This window comes from Pyrus communis, chromosome 13 (assembly GCF_963583255.1).
Source record: "Pyrus communis chromosome 13, drPyrComm1.1, whole genome shotgun sequence".
NCBI lineage: Eukaryota > Viridiplantae > Streptophyta > Magnoliopsida > Rosales > Rosaceae > Pyrus > Pyrus communis.
Window position 1 is genome coordinate 5,265,675 of NC_084815.1, and position 18,028 is coordinate 5,283,702.

The 18,028-nt window shown below is 36.7% G+C and overlaps 2 protein-coding genes across 2 annotated transcripts; one reads left to right on the top strand and one right to left on the bottom strand.

Moving 5' to 3' along the window:
• Window positions 1-7,417: 7,417 nt before the first annotated feature.
• LOC137712486 (zinc finger A20 and AN1 domain-containing stress-associated protein 8-like) lies at window positions 7,418-9,593 on the bottom strand. The gene is made up of 3 exons (XM_068451555.1): window positions 9,248-9,593; window positions 9,078-9,124; window positions 7,418-8,245 (listed from the first exon to the last, which is right to left on the bottom strand). Exon 3 carries the CDS (start codon window positions 8,230-8,232, stop codon window positions 7,714-7,716), a length of 519 nt encoding a protein of 172 aa, XP_068307656.1. The 5' UTR covers window positions 8,233-8,245; window positions 9,078-9,124; window positions 9,248-9,593; the 3' UTR covers window positions 7,418-7,713.
• A 4,453-nt stretch (window positions 9,594-14,046) lies between these two features.
• On the top strand, window positions 14,047-16,979 carry LOC137712485 (chaperone protein dnaJ 6-like). The gene is made up of 8 exons (XM_068451554.1): window positions 14,047-14,415; window positions 14,575-14,673; window positions 14,757-14,858; window positions 15,119-15,178; window positions 15,273-15,379; window positions 15,467-15,549; window positions 16,396-16,486; window positions 16,584-16,979. The coding sequence occupies exons 1-8, from the start codon at window positions 14,275-14,277 to the stop codon at window positions 16,786-16,788; spliced, it is 888 nt and encodes a 295-aa protein (XP_068307655.1). The 5' UTR covers window positions 14,047-14,274; the 3' UTR covers window positions 16,789-16,979.
• The last annotated feature ends 1,049 nt before the right edge of the window (window positions 16,980-18,028 follow it).

The following is an 18,028-nucleotide window of genomic DNA, read 5'->3' on the forward strand; positions in this document are numbered from 1 at the left end:
GAGCAAGTCGTTAAAGCTCAATTGTATGTTATATCCTATTTAAGGTTTTAGGCATTCCTTGATCTAAGGTTTAGCCATGAATCCTCCCTCCCCCAATATAAAAGAAAAACCATGTGATTGTATTTCAATTGCTACAAAGAAAATAAGAAACTTGGCCTGAGGATAAATAGACCTAGCTTCTCCCAGTTTGTTTAAATAAGATTACTAATCTAAATGACCATCTTTTTACCCGTGAAACAAGATTTAAACTTAAAATTTCATTTAATATTAAAAAAAAAATATCACTAGATCATACTATTTTGAGTGCAATGGTAAAATTACAAACCACTACCATTTCAAGTAATGTAAAAAAATAATCAAAAGAAGGGTAGGAAAAGCATGCAAAAATGTCTAGAAAACATTATGCCAAAACAGTAGAACTAGGTGGATGCTACTAATAATTCTGCATTAAAATGGTCAATGTGCCATGATACAAACCACGAGGAGATCCAAAAAAGTGGTGGCACATATTGCTATTCCTAATCATCCAATCCTAACCTTCCCCCACACAAAATCATACCTAGAAACTGAGATCCAGAACTACTACAAACTTAAAAGCAAACGAACAGCTGTAAATTCTACTGTTTGGTATATTACCATTTTATTTATCCTCAACCTCTCTTTCCACTCCAAACCATGGATAATGACTTGCATGAAACAGTCATATCATTATGTGACGTTTTAGTTCGATAATATCGTGTCGTGTAAAAAAAATACATATAATATGTCATTATTAGAATGAGATATTGCAGTACGATGAACCTACAAATTCAAACCATCAATCTGTGTTATCTACGTATATGCATCGATCATGGTGTTCAAACTCATGGAATTGGCTAAACATTAGCTCATCGGGCTATGAATTCCTGTATATTGAGGGCCTAAAGTCTTATTTCAAAACATATTTTAATCAAGAAATTTACCATTTTGTATTGGCTTGTGACTCGGAGCTGAGAATGTCAACCAATAAAAAGATGTCTGTCTGACCATTCACTCTTCTTCCATGAAAAAATGTCGCAACCTAATCTTATGAATTGACTAATAAATAGTATAGTGAGATGCGGATTAAACAATAATGCATGTTCTCCTCCTCAAAAGCGTCTTAGCTTTTTGAGCATCCAAAGATCGACAATAACACAGATGCTATGTAATTATTTTCATTTGGTACATAAATGTGAGAGTTGGGGAAAAATATTACCCTTGACTGCAGAGATAGAAAGAAGCGGATATATTATGGTCGAATATCTTAAAAAAGAGAAAGGTGATAAAATTTTGCAGACGATAGAGATACAAAAATGAGAATATTAGTATACTATCATGATTTCAAAGTAGGCCAGCGATCCACTACTAAACACGTAAATATTATTCCAACTTACCACCTCCACACTTCCGTCAAGTGTTAAATTTTAAGGAATTGTTATTAGCACTCCAAAAATCGCATTATCTACTCCTCATAAGTGTATTTTTCTTTTTAATTATAGAAAATTTAGAATACTAATTGAGATTTTTGGAGTGCCAATAGTAATTCTCAAATTTTATTACAAAAATTCTTGGTACAATTTTGTGTGGAACCATTCAATAATAAGGTAAAATTTATTCTGTAAATATGTCGAACTCTGTTATCCAACATATACAATGGATTGCAGAGTAAAATTCCATGACTGAGAAAGGGGCTAGTTGCATGTAATTTTCCCTAAACAGAAACCCCAAGTCCCAAAAAAGGATTTGAACTTTGGAGGGTGGCCTTTTTGTATTTGATCGAGAAAACAACCGAACAAGCATGGGGGTGGTGGGGAGAGTGAAAGCTAAAGCTATGAGGAGCCACGGGTAAAAACCAAGCAATAATGCACACTACTCCATAGCCTATACTATTGCTTTTCAGCAGTCGGTGGAAAGTGAGTACAATTTTCACCAAAATATTGTTCGCTTGTAGAAACACAAGGAGAACGGCTTATATGGCATTATGTATATTGTCACGTTATGTATGTGTTTTTATTTTATTAACATAAAACGGTATCGTAATTGTATACTCATGTTATATAAGTCTTTAAATTATAGGCCTACAATCAACAAAATACCATAATTTTTTCTTTTTATATAATACTGAAACGATAATTGGTTACTTGTCACACACCTTCTTAATTTTCGGCCCTTGAATCAAATGTGTCGCAGAAGATCAATGGTCAATAATTAACAAAAGTGTATCAAAGACAAAAATAAATGTGTGAATAACATTATCCTATTTACTCTCTGAGTTTAGCATTAGCAATTGAACTCCCACTGTCCCTATTCAATTGTAAAAGGGTATATACAAATATTTTTCAACCATTTAAAAAATAATAATACTATTTAAACACAAACATACCCCGCCTTAATAAAAGTAGTTCTAAATTTCAACAATGTGATTAATTTTGGGTCTATACAACTTTTTTTTCTTTTTTATTTTTTTTTCTTTTTTATTTTTTATTTTTTTTTTTTGTCAATAACATTTCTATTCATAAAAACATGAAGAACGAGATGGGCGCGAGCCAAGAACAGGGACATTGACACTCTCAATCACTATCTCATCAAATAGCAATTGTTCATTGAACATGCACTTATTAAACACATAATGAGTGGTTGTTTGATACTGATGTCAATAACACTAAAACTCGATTACATGAGAGAATCTCTCCTAGAGGACTGGTGACTAATGCTATCATGAGCACAATTGCTTTTATCTTCGCCTAATGGATTGAAAAAATCCTGTCGAAAATTTATGCCTAATGTCAGGTTAACGTTAGAGAAATAATTTCCGAATGCTCATTTGCTTCCTTTGTATTTGTTTTTTTTGGAAGCCCACTGTGGTCAATACGGTATAACTGGTAACCACACCATCCATGATTATTTGGTACCGATTTTTCCAAGGAATAATAATACTGGAAACACAAGCACTCCAATAAATCCATAAACTCTAGATACTAGCTAATGTTAGAAAATCCATATCCAAAAAATATACGCCAATATTGAGGACCTTAAGGGTATGTTCGGGGTAAGGAATTCAAACCGCGTTACTGAAAAATGTAGTACAAAGGCCTGGGCAAAAAATACCGAGAACTGAACCAAACTCGGTCAATTCGGTTTTTTTTTTCGATTTATTCGGTATGGGTACAAGATCGGTTCAGTTTGGTGCTAAATCGGTTCGGTTTCAATTCTACGTTCGGTACTAAACCGTACCGAATCAGTTTTTCAATTAAAATCGTCGTCCATGTGGCTTGTTTTTATTGGTGCTTATCCGAGTTCACAAGGACTTGGTCACACCATAATGGATAATCTGTTTGAATGTTTTAATCAGGTTGTGTGAATATTGGATAATATGTGGAACAGATTCAGTGCTTCTGTGAATGGTATTGTGTATGCTAGATTGACATGTAATTGTAATTAATATTTTTGTATTGATTGGATGCAGGCTTTGGACCATGTAGATTCTGTAGAGGATGCAATTGATTTGGAATATGAATCGGGGGGATGCAAAAGTGAGACCGAAAGTGAAGGAGATCAAGAGGAGGTAAGTGTCTCCCAACTCCTACAAGGTAAACGTAGTAAGGTTGGGAAGCACTTTAGGCCTTATCAAGTTAAGACCCTAGTAAGCCTCAAGGATCCAGAAGGGAATGTTGTAAAAGGTGGAAATAATAAACTAGTAATGGTTCCACTTGTAAGACTTAGGGCTAAATGTGTCTATTGCCCGGAACATACAAATGATGGTGACTATGCGGCCGATTCAAGCATTAATGGTACATCTGGAATGAGAAAACATCTTAATCGACAATGTAAATTTTATCAGGCCAACTTGAGAAAAAATCAAAAACTTCTTTATGAGGATAAGAAATGGGGTAAAACTTTGGTTACTAGGGAGTTTAACCAATCCAATTGTTTGGAAGCATGTGTAGAGATTGTTGTTCTTGATGAGGTACCCTTTAGTACCGTTGAGAAGATCGGGTTCAATAGATTTTGTAGTGTTGCATGTCCATTGTTTCATGTGCCTTCTAGGAGGACTCTTGTTAGAACTTTCCTTAGAATGTATGTCCAATCTAAGGATAGTTTGAAAAAGGAATTGTATGCACACTGAATTTCTCTTACCACCGATACTTGGACAAGCACTCAAAACATCAATTATATGGTCATCACCGCACACTTTATTGATGATGAATGGAATATGCATAAGAGGATCATTAATTTTTGTCTTATTGCTAACCACTCGGGAGCCACAACAGCTAAGTTGATTGAAACTTGTTTGTTGGAATGAGGCATAGATAAAGTACTCACCATCACAGCGGACAATGCTTCTGCAAATAAAGTTGCATTGGATCAACTTAGGTCAACGATGAATAGGTGGAAAAATTCAGAAGTCATTTTGCATGGGGAGTATTTACATGTGAGGTGTACCCCTCACATAACCAATTTAATTGTGGTTCAAGGGATGAAGAGGCTAACCAATGGCCTCTTAGCCATAAGAAATTGTGTGAGATTTGTGAGGAGCTCTCCACGAAGGTTATTTCAAGCAAGTTGTGTTTATGGAGAAGTTAACATGCAAAGCAAGTGTTTGCTTAGATTGCCCCACAAGGTGGAATTCCACATTTCATATGTTAGAAGTAGCCATAATGTTTAAGAAGGCCTTTGCTAGGATGGGGGAGGAAAGTGATACTCCTTTTAGCGTGTACTTCAAAGAATTTGAAGAAGAAAAGGATGAAGATGGAATAGTTGCTATTAAAGGTCAAAAAGGGTTGGACCACCAACCAGAGAAGATTGGGAAAAGGTGTAGGTGTTTGTTCGGTTTTTACGGGTTTTCTATGAGGTGACATTGTGGGTGAGTCATTCTTTGATCCCTACGGCTCATACCGCTCTCTATGATGTCATCAAAATAGAAACGACTATCAAGAATTTGGTTCCCCCACCCAATGTGCAAACCAGTTCACCAACGGAGGTACTTTTGAATCAAATGGCAACCGACATGAGAGCAAAGTATGACAAATATTTTGGTTCTTACCTTCAATTGAACAATTTGTTAGTGGTTGCTCTTATTTTAGATCCAAGTTTCAAGTTAAGGCATGTCACTCATCTCCTTATAAAGCAATTATTGGAAAGTGATGCTCATTTAAAAACTAAGGAGATAAGAGATGTGTTGGACACCCTTCACAAGGAATATGCCCCAAGGGTTGATTGGGGCGAGGGGGGGTGGGGTGGGAGTGGAGCACATGAAGGTCCCCACACCTCCTCGAGAGTCTTCTTTTACTTCACTTATTGTTGAATCCTTTGAAGATGATTATGTAGATGATTGGATTGATTTTGTAGAAGATAGTGAAGAGCAAGTGGTGGGAGATAAGGTGGATTCATATTTGTTGGATCCTGTGGAGAAGGTGGACAAGGAAACCAAGGGTGCTTTTAAATTCTCTCATGGTGGAAGACTAATGGTTGCAAGTATCCTATATTGGCGGCCATTGCAAAAGACATATTTGCTATTCAAGCATCTACCCTAGCTTCAGATAATGCTTTTAATACGAGGGGAGAGTAATATTGGATTTTAGGAGTTCTTTAACTCCTAAATCGGTGGAGGCCTCAATTTGCATGCATAATTGGATGAGGGGTGATAGTATTATCACCTTAGAAGATGATGCACCTTCGTTGGAGCACTTAGAGTTCTACGAAAGTATTGAAGCGGGTAATTTCTTATTTCTCTTCTTAGTTCTTGTTTGTTATAATTTTTTAGATTTTATTCTTTTGTATTTACTGTGTATATTTTTATATTATGTAGAGTTGTTGACATTAAGCATCTCTTCTCTCTCTCTATTAATAATCCAGAACAACAAGCGTCGTCTTCACAAACTCGTGCCCGGCCTTCTCAAGCATCCCCTTCACAAGCTCCTACCCGAACTCCTCGAGCTTCAAAAGGTGCTCAATCAAAGGCCCCGTCAAAGCCTCACAAACCTCTAACCACCAAGGGTGTCAAGCGTAAGGCCCCCCAGAACCGAACCGAACCAAATCTGTTAGGTTTGGTAATAAGTCGGTACAACCATTCATACCGCACCGAAATTTTGCTACATGTTCGGTTTTGGTACCACTCCGGTACCAAACCGTGCGCATGCCTAGTACAAAATGTTATTGGAGATTAGGAATGTCCTCTATGAGCAATACAAAGGCACGTAAGAGGAGTTTGCAACTAACACATTCCAAAATTTCCTCCCGCATATACCTTTGTAATGCTCATGAAGAGCATTTCTAGTGCCCCCTACATTTGATATCAATTTCTTAGTTAACAACTGGCCCCGATTCCTACAGACTTGGAAATATCTTACCCAAACATAGCCTAGAGGAACCTGGAACAAAATAGAAATTACGAATTCCTAACTCAAAATAACTAAATGAATTCCATTTTCAAACATGCTCAACCTTTGATCAATATATAACCAACCAGCCCGCTGCTGACTCGGCAGTTTCTTGTAAAAGAGGAAGTCACACATGAAACCGAACAACTCCACCTCCAGCCGAGTAGCAGCTTTACTAAATTCAAATATCTAACACATATAAACATACCATCCGACCGACGATATCTACGACCACCACATTTTTCTTTCTGTAAGCCAATACTAATATATACCGACCAAGTGATATACGTCCGTCTCACGGTTCTGTCATTCATCACTTCTAAGTTCAAATCCCAAAAGTTCAAAGCCCTCAAATATTCACCCCTTCTTTTGTGAGCGAAAATACCGTAACATCTTATATGATAAAATAGAAAGAAAATTAAAACTAACAAACGAAGTGAATCTTGCACCTAGCAATCACATAACAGATAGCCTTAAGACTTGGCTACACCAACAGACCCAAATATCAATAACAAGTATGCACTGATGAGATGAAATGTAACAATCGAAAACTGCTGCAACATAAACCAAGTACTCAAAAGTTCTCAAAGTTGCAAAATGATGGAACAGAGTTTGTACAATAAGTATGTGAAAATGATCAATTAACCACAAAGACATGATAGAACTCAGGCATCTACTCATCATGTTCAAGAAAAACATAAACTACGAGTCATCTACTCATCATTATCACCTAACCATAGCGTGAGTTGGTTACGCAACAACGCATGAATGAGTTGGCTAAGCAACATGTACATAAACACTACCATAAAGAAAATTGGGAAGCTAAAGGAAACCAAACAAGTCCTAATCGAGAATTCATTACTGTTTACCCACTCAATAATCCCCTACCATATAAGCATAATAAGTGTGTTTTAACACTATCCTTTCTAATCTCAAACTAGGCTGAGCACACATATACAGTATCTAAATGCAGAACAAACAAATTAAGGAAATTTTAATTGCATTGCATAGCCTAATTGTACTGAATGCTGAAATTTTCATACTGTCATTTACTGCCATAAAGAAATGCATACCAAGCATACATCACACTAAAATAACTCCAAACACGTCCATCAAACCACAATAGTAAAGACTTACACACACGGAGCCAGCAAAGAAATATTTCACAGACAAGGAATAGACTCCCCTTAAATGATGTCCTCATTATCATGACTTTAAGCAATTTTACCATTACGAGACCTAGCAAGAAAAGAAGCCAAGAAAGAGAACCATATGCCTTCACTATAGAGATCTTCACTTCATCTTGTGACTCCTAGATTTTATCAAGTTTGTCTGCCTTCACAATAGGATTGGCTTTCGCAATAGCATCCTGACCAGCAGTCCTATAATCAAAAGGACAGTCATGCTTGTCGGAATAACGATGGCTTGCACAGAAGGTGTTTCCACATTTGCAATTGAACCCAGTTAAACCAACGCGCTTTCGGCAAGTAGTGCATTTGCTTGGTCCCTTTTTTTCTTTCAGCTCAATTTTCATGCTTGAGGATGAGTCACTGGATGGTTCTGTTGAAACAACACTGGTCCCCACTTGTACAGCTTGCACATCGACAACACTTGCGACAACTGGGTCAATGATGATGTTGCTGCTGCCGCCATTCACAATGCTGTCAATGGATGATGCAGCCAAATTAGCTTGGTCCTGCTTTAAGAGTGTGTCCTTGTAACACTTGGAACACATGTTCATTGTTGCGACCCTTCCAAAGAATCCACAGTTATTAACACAAAGTATCGGGCGGTCTGGTGCTTGGCATCCAGTTTCATCATGAGATTCCATCTTTTCTACTTATCTGCACCAAGAAAAGAGGAAAAAAAGAAAAAAAAAAAAAAAGCAAGAAAACCACTCCGTTTAAATATCATCAAAGAAGCCTTAACAAAATGGCCTATTCACTAACTGCAGAAATACCAAACCAGCAGCATACATGCAAAAAGAGAGACAAAATTCTATAACGATAGATAATATAATTTGGAGATACCAAATAACCAAATGCCCAACATAGTGAATACATATAAGCAATTTAGAAATGCCACACCACAAGTGTCAAATAACCAAAGAGGAAAACAGAACTCATAAGCACTTAAACACATTGAATCATGCAAGTTGTTTATGATTGGGGGCTATTTATCTCCTTCCACCAAACATCTCAGATTTTCCACTCCAGTAAAACATCAATTATACAAATCGAATGTCCTGCGTTGAACAATCCAGGCCAACGTTTACAATTCAAACCACTTAACTCTAACAAATGCCGAAAGCCCACAAAAGTTCTAAATTTTCCGCATAACGCCGGGACCTTCAACAAAATCCGATAGAATTTAAACAAGCTCAGTTCTAACCTATACCAAAACCCATAAAACTCCTACAAGTTCCTCTACACATGCCACAATCTTCCATACTCCGATACAACCCGAACAATCGCAGTCGGACAACAAAAAAAAATCCAAACTTTCAACCGTAAATGTTTTCAATTACAGATGATTGAACCCCTACACACATAATTCACCAAAAAAACCGAAAAATTATACGGAACCCGCCAGCTTTCATTTACAAGCACAACAAATTGACCCATACAATCCAATCCGAGAATTCATACATTTCAAAGACCAAAATCAAACTCTAACCTGTTTGTTTCGGCCGATCCAAGTCCCAAAATCGAACCAGGCGATTCCTGCTCCTCGTTCAAAAATTTCAAAAAGCAACAAATTAATAACCAAATCAAAGAAAAACATGGAAATAAAAATAAAAATAAAAACGCAGACAGATAGAGGGGAAGGGACCATGAGTCTCATACCCTGATAGAGGAGATTATTGCTTTGAAATAATTATTGAAAAATGAAAACAAATAAATGGAGGGCGAAAAATATAATATAAATAAAAAATAAAAAAAGAGGAAGAGATAATTGGTAGTGCTTGCTGGGTTTTAGGTTTGAGGCTTCTCGTGTGGGGTCTCTTTATCATAACCTTTCCTCTTTGCCAACGACCGCTTTCCACTAAGTCGGTGGTAATGACGTAACCGCCTTTGGACGCCGACGTTATTGCGGCGTTCCCATTGCAATGTTGTACGAGTCCGACTCCGACTGTCAACTGTTCGGGGAGTTGAACATTGGGCTGGGCTGTGGTGGTTGGACCCATGATTGCGTTAGGTTGGGACTCGACATATAATCGAACAATTATTTTGTACAAACCAAACGTTGTAATAATTCATCTAGATAATAATTCATCTAGATTACGAGGAGGTCAACTTGGTTGAATCCGTGTCTATTAAGAGAACGTTGTTGAAGCGTTGTATAGTCGGTTGGAAAAGTGAGTTTAATATTAACTAGCCTTTCTGCATGCGTTTTGCGTGTGCGAAACACCTTTCTTACATCACGGCGCGCTAAATACGATATACAGAAATTTTCCCCTTCCATATTTGTGCATGCATAAAGACATTTTTAGTGAAAAAAAAAAAAAAAAACATTTCATACGTGTTATACATGCATTGGTTTTATATGTCCATAATTTTCCATATTTAAGGAATGATAAAATTAATTTTCATGTTTTCATGAGATACAAAAATTGTTAGAGAAAATATAACAAATATCAATTGAACAAAGCACTAAACATATAAAGCTAATAATCCTTCCTTCCAAAAGACCATAGATAAAGTTGATAAGAACTTATCTTCGAATCCAAGAAGCTCCTTTACCCGAAAAGCAATCCAGGGACACTTACCTATAACACATCTTTCATGCACAATTAACCACAACAATTGGTCACACCTGATTTCATCAAATCTTAAAGCAATCCCCAATTCTCAAAAACATAATAAAATTTATTTGCGAATTGAAATTTCGATTAAATTCGAACAAAAAAATTAGGGGAAAGAGACGAACCAAATGTTCCAATTCAGGTGCAATTTCTGAGATTTCAACAGCTTCGCTTGCTTATTGAATTAGAGTTTACGAATTAGAAGATCTGGGTTAGGTCTTAATGGAGTCTTTGATACAACTTAACCTAAAAGACTTGCCCGATATTTTTTAGCGTTTGCGATGAATGCTCAAGGATTTTGGCGGTTGAAGCAGAGTAATGAGCACGTAGTTTGAGCTTTACACCATGTGTGTATGGGCAGTAGGAGAACTTAATCTCAAGGTCGGTAGTAGAGATTAGCACCATAGTGGCTCTCTCCATCATTCAGAATTTGGCACCCTTAGTCTGGAAATAAGAGTTAAACAGCAAACCACACATGAAATGATAGTGAAAGTGAAACCTATTGTGTTTAGTAACTGCCATATTGAAATGGAAGTAAGATGATCCAAAACTGATTAATCTCAACGGTAAGAGATCATGTATTTAAATCAACAACCAAAAAGAACCTACCTGTAACTTTTTGCAATTTCCCTCATGTATGTATCCATCTCTAATCTTCTAGTCATTTCAATTTGTCCTTGAGATATTGCAGAACAGCTTTGGTTCCTCCATCTAAAACTGTCCTCCACATTCTGTAAGTATAAATCCATACAATGAGAAGGTCAATGATTCATAGGATAAGCAAGGGATTTAGAACTCTGCAGTAGAAAGTCTGACTGATTAGCACGCAATTAGACAAAGGGGTGTGGTATCGACACACCCCATTTTACTTCTCACACAAGTCTTGATAATTTCTGTCTGTTGATCTTCTTCAATTCATCCGATCCGACGGTTGAAAATTAAAAAGGTGTGTGAGAAGTAAAATGAGGTGTGTGGATATCACACCCCTTAGACAAAGTGTTATGCCTCACTGACATATTTTCTTTATTCTATGAATAAAGGAATTGATAGCAAGAGACTATACAGGGTGCATCACTATAAGAACTCAAAGCAGTCATATTTTGAGCTTGGGATCAGGCCCCAAGTTTTGTAAATCCTAATAGGTGTAATTTTGCCTTGCATTTCCGTCCACTATAATTACCCATGAACGAAAAAAAGAACATTAGAATAAGTTAATTAAAAACAAAGTCAGGAAGAGGATGACTCAACTGTTTCTCTTCCCTCTTCTTCCGCTATAGCACTGCTATTTTCTTACTTTAATGATACTCAAGCAGCAACTCAACTACATAAAATATTAAGCTAAATTAGCAGAATATGACAATCCGCATTTGGGCATTTTGCTTTAAGCCATACAGTACAAAAAATTATGCTAAAAGTACAAAACAATGAACCACCAAGTAAATCAGAAAGCCAAAAACCCACATCCGAAAGTACCCAGAAGCTAAAATGATAGAAAGAAGGAGAAGGGGTATTTATATGTACTTGTCATTGTTGCAATCCATTTTTTGAGCAGCAGTAGTAGCAGTAGCAGCAGCAACTCAACCGTCGCCGCCCAAATGCCAGACCCTCTTTGCCTTCTCTCTTTACTCTTTGTCTTGGGTGGAGAATCAAATTGAAAAACCCATCTATCAAATTGAAGAAGGAGAGAGCAAGGAATTGACTCTTTGGATTCGAGAACATATATATGGAGAAAACTTTGAAAGATGGACAAATAAACCAAAAAAATCAAACATGAGAATCAAACGGCTTACCCAACTGGGTAGGTTTTTATTTTCTTTTGCAATTATATGGGCGCGTATGTAGCAGTTATATAGTTTCCAGCAATCAAGTGAACTCGAACCGCTAAGTCTGCAAGTGGGTTCCTTCGCGATCGTGTTTCTATTTTTTTCTTTTTAGTTTATTTTTTTATTTATTGTGTTTTCTGCTTTTGTTTTTTTATTTGGACATTTCTATCCCTTATTTATATTCCTAACAGTAAATCACGTGAATTAAATTTTTTCGTTTGAGGGGTTTTATAGTTCAATTATTTTTTGTGAAGCCTTGAGACACCAAGTTTGACATCTGGCTTTCAAATATTAGAGATATATTGAACTCATATACAAATCAAACTCCTATTGTGAGATGGAAAATTTGAGTTTGATACCAATATATGAAATTCATGAGTTCTATACATTAAACTCATGAGTGTGTTATCAATATATTGAACTCACACTAGTGTAGCATTAGTGTTATATCAAATTCAAGTTGTCTGATTCCTATATATAGGTATCACACTTATCCAAACTATTGTGGAAGACCTTAGGATTTAGAACATAAATGTTTATGATCACCTTGTCATGACCACTATCATCACCTATTTTCCACTACTTTGTCATGACCACATTGTTGTCCGCGGCCTAGTGACGTCATGGTTGTCGTCTCAATTACCATCATCTTACCTTGCGCATCAAGACCATTGTCGCCACCACCACATCTACTATATATGACGAGTTCAATACCAAATTATCATAATTAGCGCATTGAGTCATGTAGCCTAATTTCACAACCCTTTAGTATAAATGTATCACTTTATTAAAAAGAAAAGTCACCTACTTAATTACTTGTTGTAATGTAAGATTTTGGAAAATCTTTTCGAGGTAATCCAATATACAATTAAATTGGCTGCAACGACTCATAAACTTGAACAAATAGTAGGTATAAGTTGAATGATAGCTTAAAGGGCTGCACAACATACAGTTCATGATAAGCAATTGTCAAAATACAGAGTCCCATAACCTATGAAACCATCACCTATTCACCTTGATATATATTGGATTGAAATGTCACAAGTAAAAGGGTAGGGCACCCAGGGTACACTCTTCACAGCGTGCTAGTTCTTCACGCCTAACACATCCAACCACCTTGACACACAAACAATGGCGGAACTTGGATTTCGAGTTAGGAGGGACCTCTTACAAATGTAAAGAAAACGCTACAACATTGCCAACAACATCATCACTGCAACATGCTCGCAAATCCCTTTAATGCTCGCGAATCCATTTCTTAACTATCGTCCCATCCATCATTTGGTCATCATCTTAGCCACTACTTTGCTGCTCTAGATTTTTGGTCCGATTTTGATGTTTGTTTGCTATGTGATGATGGTGTTGATTTTTCACTACCACTCCATTTCATCAGTACACTCTGACTAGATGGGAGTTGTGTTAATTGGCGAAGAAAAGAACCTAATAGAAAGGCTAACGAGAACATGAAAATCGCACATGGATGGAAGCATAATTTAAGCCTGTCAACAACCACCAACACTATGCGAAAAAGGTTTAAACTCTGGTAGAACTAGCTCTTTCGCTGCGAAAAAGGTTTAAACTCTGGTAGAACTAGCTCTTTCGCCTACTTCCTTTCTCTCCCTTTAGTGACGCCCTAATGCTCTAAAAAAATCTTTGGTAATTAGAAGGATCACTCTAGTTTTTTTTCTCTGTTAAAAAAATGTCAGGGTAGGCCTAGGACCATTATGGTCCCTTCATGACTCCGCTCCTGCACACAGATGACTCTACTGTGAAGAGTGAGAAGGAGAAGGGTTCCATTTTCATAGTATGTAGTAAAAGCAATAATCCGAACTGATATCCATAATAAAAGCAATAATAAAAGCAATAATCCGAACTGATATCCAATGCTTGTAGCATATATATGAGAAGATCGTGAATTGTAAAATACGAAAAAACAATGAGAAATATATATGAGACACAATAAGAAAATTGGTTAGTCCATGGAATTAAACCAAGAAATTGGTTTAGTGGTACATATCCTCCACCGGAGTATAAGTTCAAACCAGGACACTGGGGCCGGTCCAGTTAGCAAAGCGAACTGTAAACCCGACCGAAGCAATCCCTCCAAGCCACCGTGGCGGGAAAATGGTAAATTGGAGAGCTAATTGGCGGGAACAAATCGAAGCTCTAAAAATTCACATATAAATGCAAGCCCTCACGACCAAGACCATTTTCCCAAATTTCAAAACTACCGACTCGAAGAAAAATGGGGAAGAGAAAGAGAGCTAGGGTTTCTGAGCAGAAGCAGCAACCACCACCACAAGTCGAAGACGAAGAAGAAGAGCACGAACGGAGCGACGAAGATCGCAACCCCTCGACTTCCACCAACGAGAAGAGCCTCTATGAGGTGCGTAAAATCCGTTCAAAATTCAAAATTTTCTTGATGCGATTCGATTAGCGTTTGATTTCGAACGGAAAGATGGAAAATTTGATTTGTAGAGTGTTTTTTGCCCTAATTTGGGAAATTGGGGTTTTTGACGGATTAGGTTTTGTATTTGTTTCGTAGGTTCTTGGCGTGGAGAGAAGCGCTACTCAGCAGGAAATAAAGAAAGCCTATCATAAATTAGCATTGCGATTGCATCCGGATAAGAATCCCGGTGATGAGGTGAGAAAGTTTGATATAATTTAGGGGTTTTCTGTGAATTGTGGTGTTTCTGTGAGTGTAAATTTCTGGTATTGTTCGTGTAGGAAGCTAAAGAAAAGTTTCAGCAATTGCAAAAGGTGATATCGATTCTCGGGGATGAGGAGAAACGAGCACTCTATGACGAGACGGGTTGCCTTGATGATGATGTGAGTATCTGATGTTATTTTCTTTGCTTTTTGATTCATTCACTTTAATGCATACTGCTGTTTAGTGTGATAAGTAGGATTCTGTACTAGAAATGACAAGTAGAAATTTCGGGGTGGATGTTCCTCGACTAGAATAATTGTAATCTTCGTACTTGCGCAACTGCTTTGGAAGATCAAATTGGAGGGTTTTAGATACTTCGGGAAATCAAATGTTGGCTTTGTTCAAGTGGTGCTTATTTTGGTTTCATTGTCATGAGCAGGACCTTACTGGTGATGTTGTTCAGAATCTGCATGAATATTTCCGGGTCATATATAAAAAGGTCATGATGTTTTCATCTTTTTATGCTGTCTTGATATAACACAGTGTCGTTTGTACTTTCGGCATATTGCTGACAACATGCACATCCATTGCAGGTCACTGAAGCTGATATCGAAGAGTTTGAAGCAAACTACAGGGGATCTGATTCCGAGAAGAAAGATTTGATTGATCTGTATAGCCAGTGCAAGGGGAATATGAACAGGTATTAGCTTTATTTATCACTGCGTTTATCCTTTTTGTCATTTGGTTAGCTGTTTCTGTTTGATACTTACAGTTCATTCCCTTGCAGACTATTCTGTTCGATGATATGTTCTGATCCTAAACTCGATTCACACCGCTTCAAGGATATTCTTGATGAGGCAATAGCTGCAGGTGTGTTATGTTTATTAAGCTCCAGTTTCATAGTGAATTTCTGGGATTTTGGTTCATATTTTATTTTAGGTGTTTGAATATAATGTTTATATTTATGTGATTGAAGGATTACAAGGATTTCAAATGATTCATTGGACATAGTCATTTCAGATTCAGTTATTACATTATATCTGGCCATTTCGTGGATTATATCTTTGCGTTATAACAAATATGAACCATTCTTTTGAATCCTTATATCCAAATGAAGTCTTTGCCTCTTTGTCTTTAAGAAAAAGAGAAAAAATTCCAGTCCTACCACAAATTGAAGTGTCAATATTACTAGGAATAATCTTTTTCTGAGCTCAGGCCTGGCTTGCAAACCATGGCCACTTGGTTCTTAAAGATATCTAAAATACAACCATAAGTGATAAGATTCACTATGAATGTTAATCAGATGGCCCTAGTTCGCTTCTTAGAGTTAGAGGGGCCTTATCAGTTGCTTGATTCTTTCTTTTGACACTGCTTAAGGTTTTTGGGTTCAACAAATGATCCTCTATACAACATTATTAGAGCCTTGTTCTAATTATCTAGAGTAATTTCTTTCAATTCACATGCCATCTTATGTTTTCTAATTACTCGTACTCTTAAATCACTCTTTCACATTGGTTGTTGAACATGTTGAAACCATCATAGTCAGTTCTCTCTCATTTCATGTCAATGACTGTTATTGACGAATAAACCTTTATATTTAGGTAACAGAAATCATTAATGCATTCTTGTCGTACTGAAATGTCCCGCAATTGAGGGTGTTTTTAGTAACCTCGTATGTTGCTCACGCGGACCCTTGCCGTATCTGTCTCTTAACAGGAGAACTGAAATCAACCAAAGCCTACATGAAATGGGCAAAGAAGGTATCTGAAACAAAACCTCCTACCAGCCCTTTAAGGAGAAAGACCAAGTGAGTACTTCTCGACAAGTTTATTTAATTGCTTATACTTAGTTTTAGCTCAACCTAGAAACGGAAAAGGTTTATGCTTAAATCTAATCGTTTACAGGGCAAAGAAACAGACAGAAGATCTGTATGCAATCATATCTCAGCGCCGCAGTGAGAGGAAAAACCAGTTTGATTCGATGTTTTCTTCTCTAGTTTCCAGATACGGGGGGAACACTGCTTCTTCAGAACCCACGGAAGAAGAATTTGAGGCTACTCAGAAAAAACTTGAAAGAAAAAGGTCCTCCACGAAATCAAAACGCAAGTAATTCAAGCTGCCAGAGAGAGAACTTTACTCTTATCAGACCGATGTTGTGCACGTTGCAAACACTAGCGCCTTTTGTTTAACTGTTTAAACGTACCTGCAAAATAGTATTCGAGCTCTGTTCATGGATTTAAGTGTGTTTGCCTGACCTAATGTGCTCGTGATCAGTTAATCGATCCTTTTCTTTTTGGAAAACTTATTCCCCCGTATCAACTATCAACTATCAACCATTGTTGGTTGATACGGGATGTGCAAAGAAGCCTTTGCTGTTTTATCGCGCTATTGAGCTTTGGACTTTTCAATGTTCACTACTGGTCATTGTTAAGTTATCTTACTTTTATGATCCAACAAAAAATTTATGGTGCTTCAAAATATGAGATATTTCGAGTTTGTTAACCGTTGAATCCTAATTTTTGTATTTTTAAACAAAGATCTAAAGTATCTTATACTTCAGACCATGTAGAAAATTTCATGATGCAAAACTTGTGTTATGCACTTAGGTTTCTGGTGTTGGAAAAGGTGGCCAATTATACCTTATTCCGAACATTTTTACCATCCACCGTAAAGTTCATAAAAAACCTTTCAAATTTACTGACATGGCATAAAAGGGACCCACGATTTTCTTGATGGGTATGCCATTTGTATAATGGAAAATGATAAACATATTCTATTTAGTCTTTTACACATTTTTGTTTAATTTTGACCATTGACTCCATTTAATTAATTCAATCTAGTGATTTAAAATAAAGAGGTATGTGAAAAGCTTAAATTTTTTTTTGTAGAAACTACTTCTCTTCCCAAACCGTGTTTGTGCAAACTACGGAACGTCTAAAAGTTTAATTCTAATTAAAAAATAATGTTTAGAAAAAGCCCATGCTCAAGGGAGGAAAACTGAACTAAGCCATACCCTTAAGTTTATCAATAAAGTCAATGAATTAATAAATTAATGGAGAATTAACGAATATAATCAAGACAAACAGGGCATAAGGTGAAAGAAATAGTACAAAACTCATTCCCGAATTCTTGTTGTCTTGGGGCCACTTTACCAATCATGAATTTCTTCAACTAACCCACAACTTAACAGACTATTTTTAAACTCTTTTTGGGCTTAATTTACTCAATTTGAATTTGCCTATCTTAGTTTAAGGATATTGAATAACTGAGCCTTCAAAAAGTTGTGTTGGCTTTAGTGAATGAATGTTGATCGGACTCTCGATAATTTGCGTAAACTGGTACAAGGACTT

Coding starts and splice junctions, on each gene's coding strand:
- LOC137712486 (XM_068451555.1), bottom strand. CDS start 8,232: ATGGAATCTCATGATGAAACTGGATGCCAAGCACCAGACCGCCCGATA.
- LOC137712485 (XM_068451554.1), top strand. CDS start 14,275: ATGGGGAAGAGAAAGAGAGCTAGGGTTTCTGAGCAGAAGCAGCAACCA. Junction 15,380..15,466: donor TGCAAGGGGAATATGAACAG/GTATTAGCTTTA, acceptor ATTCCCTTGCAG/ACTATTCTGTTCGATGATAT. Junction 15,550..16,395: donor TGATGAGGCAATAGCTGCAG/GTGTGTTATGTT, acceptor GTCTCTTAACAG/GAGAACTGAAATCAACCAAA.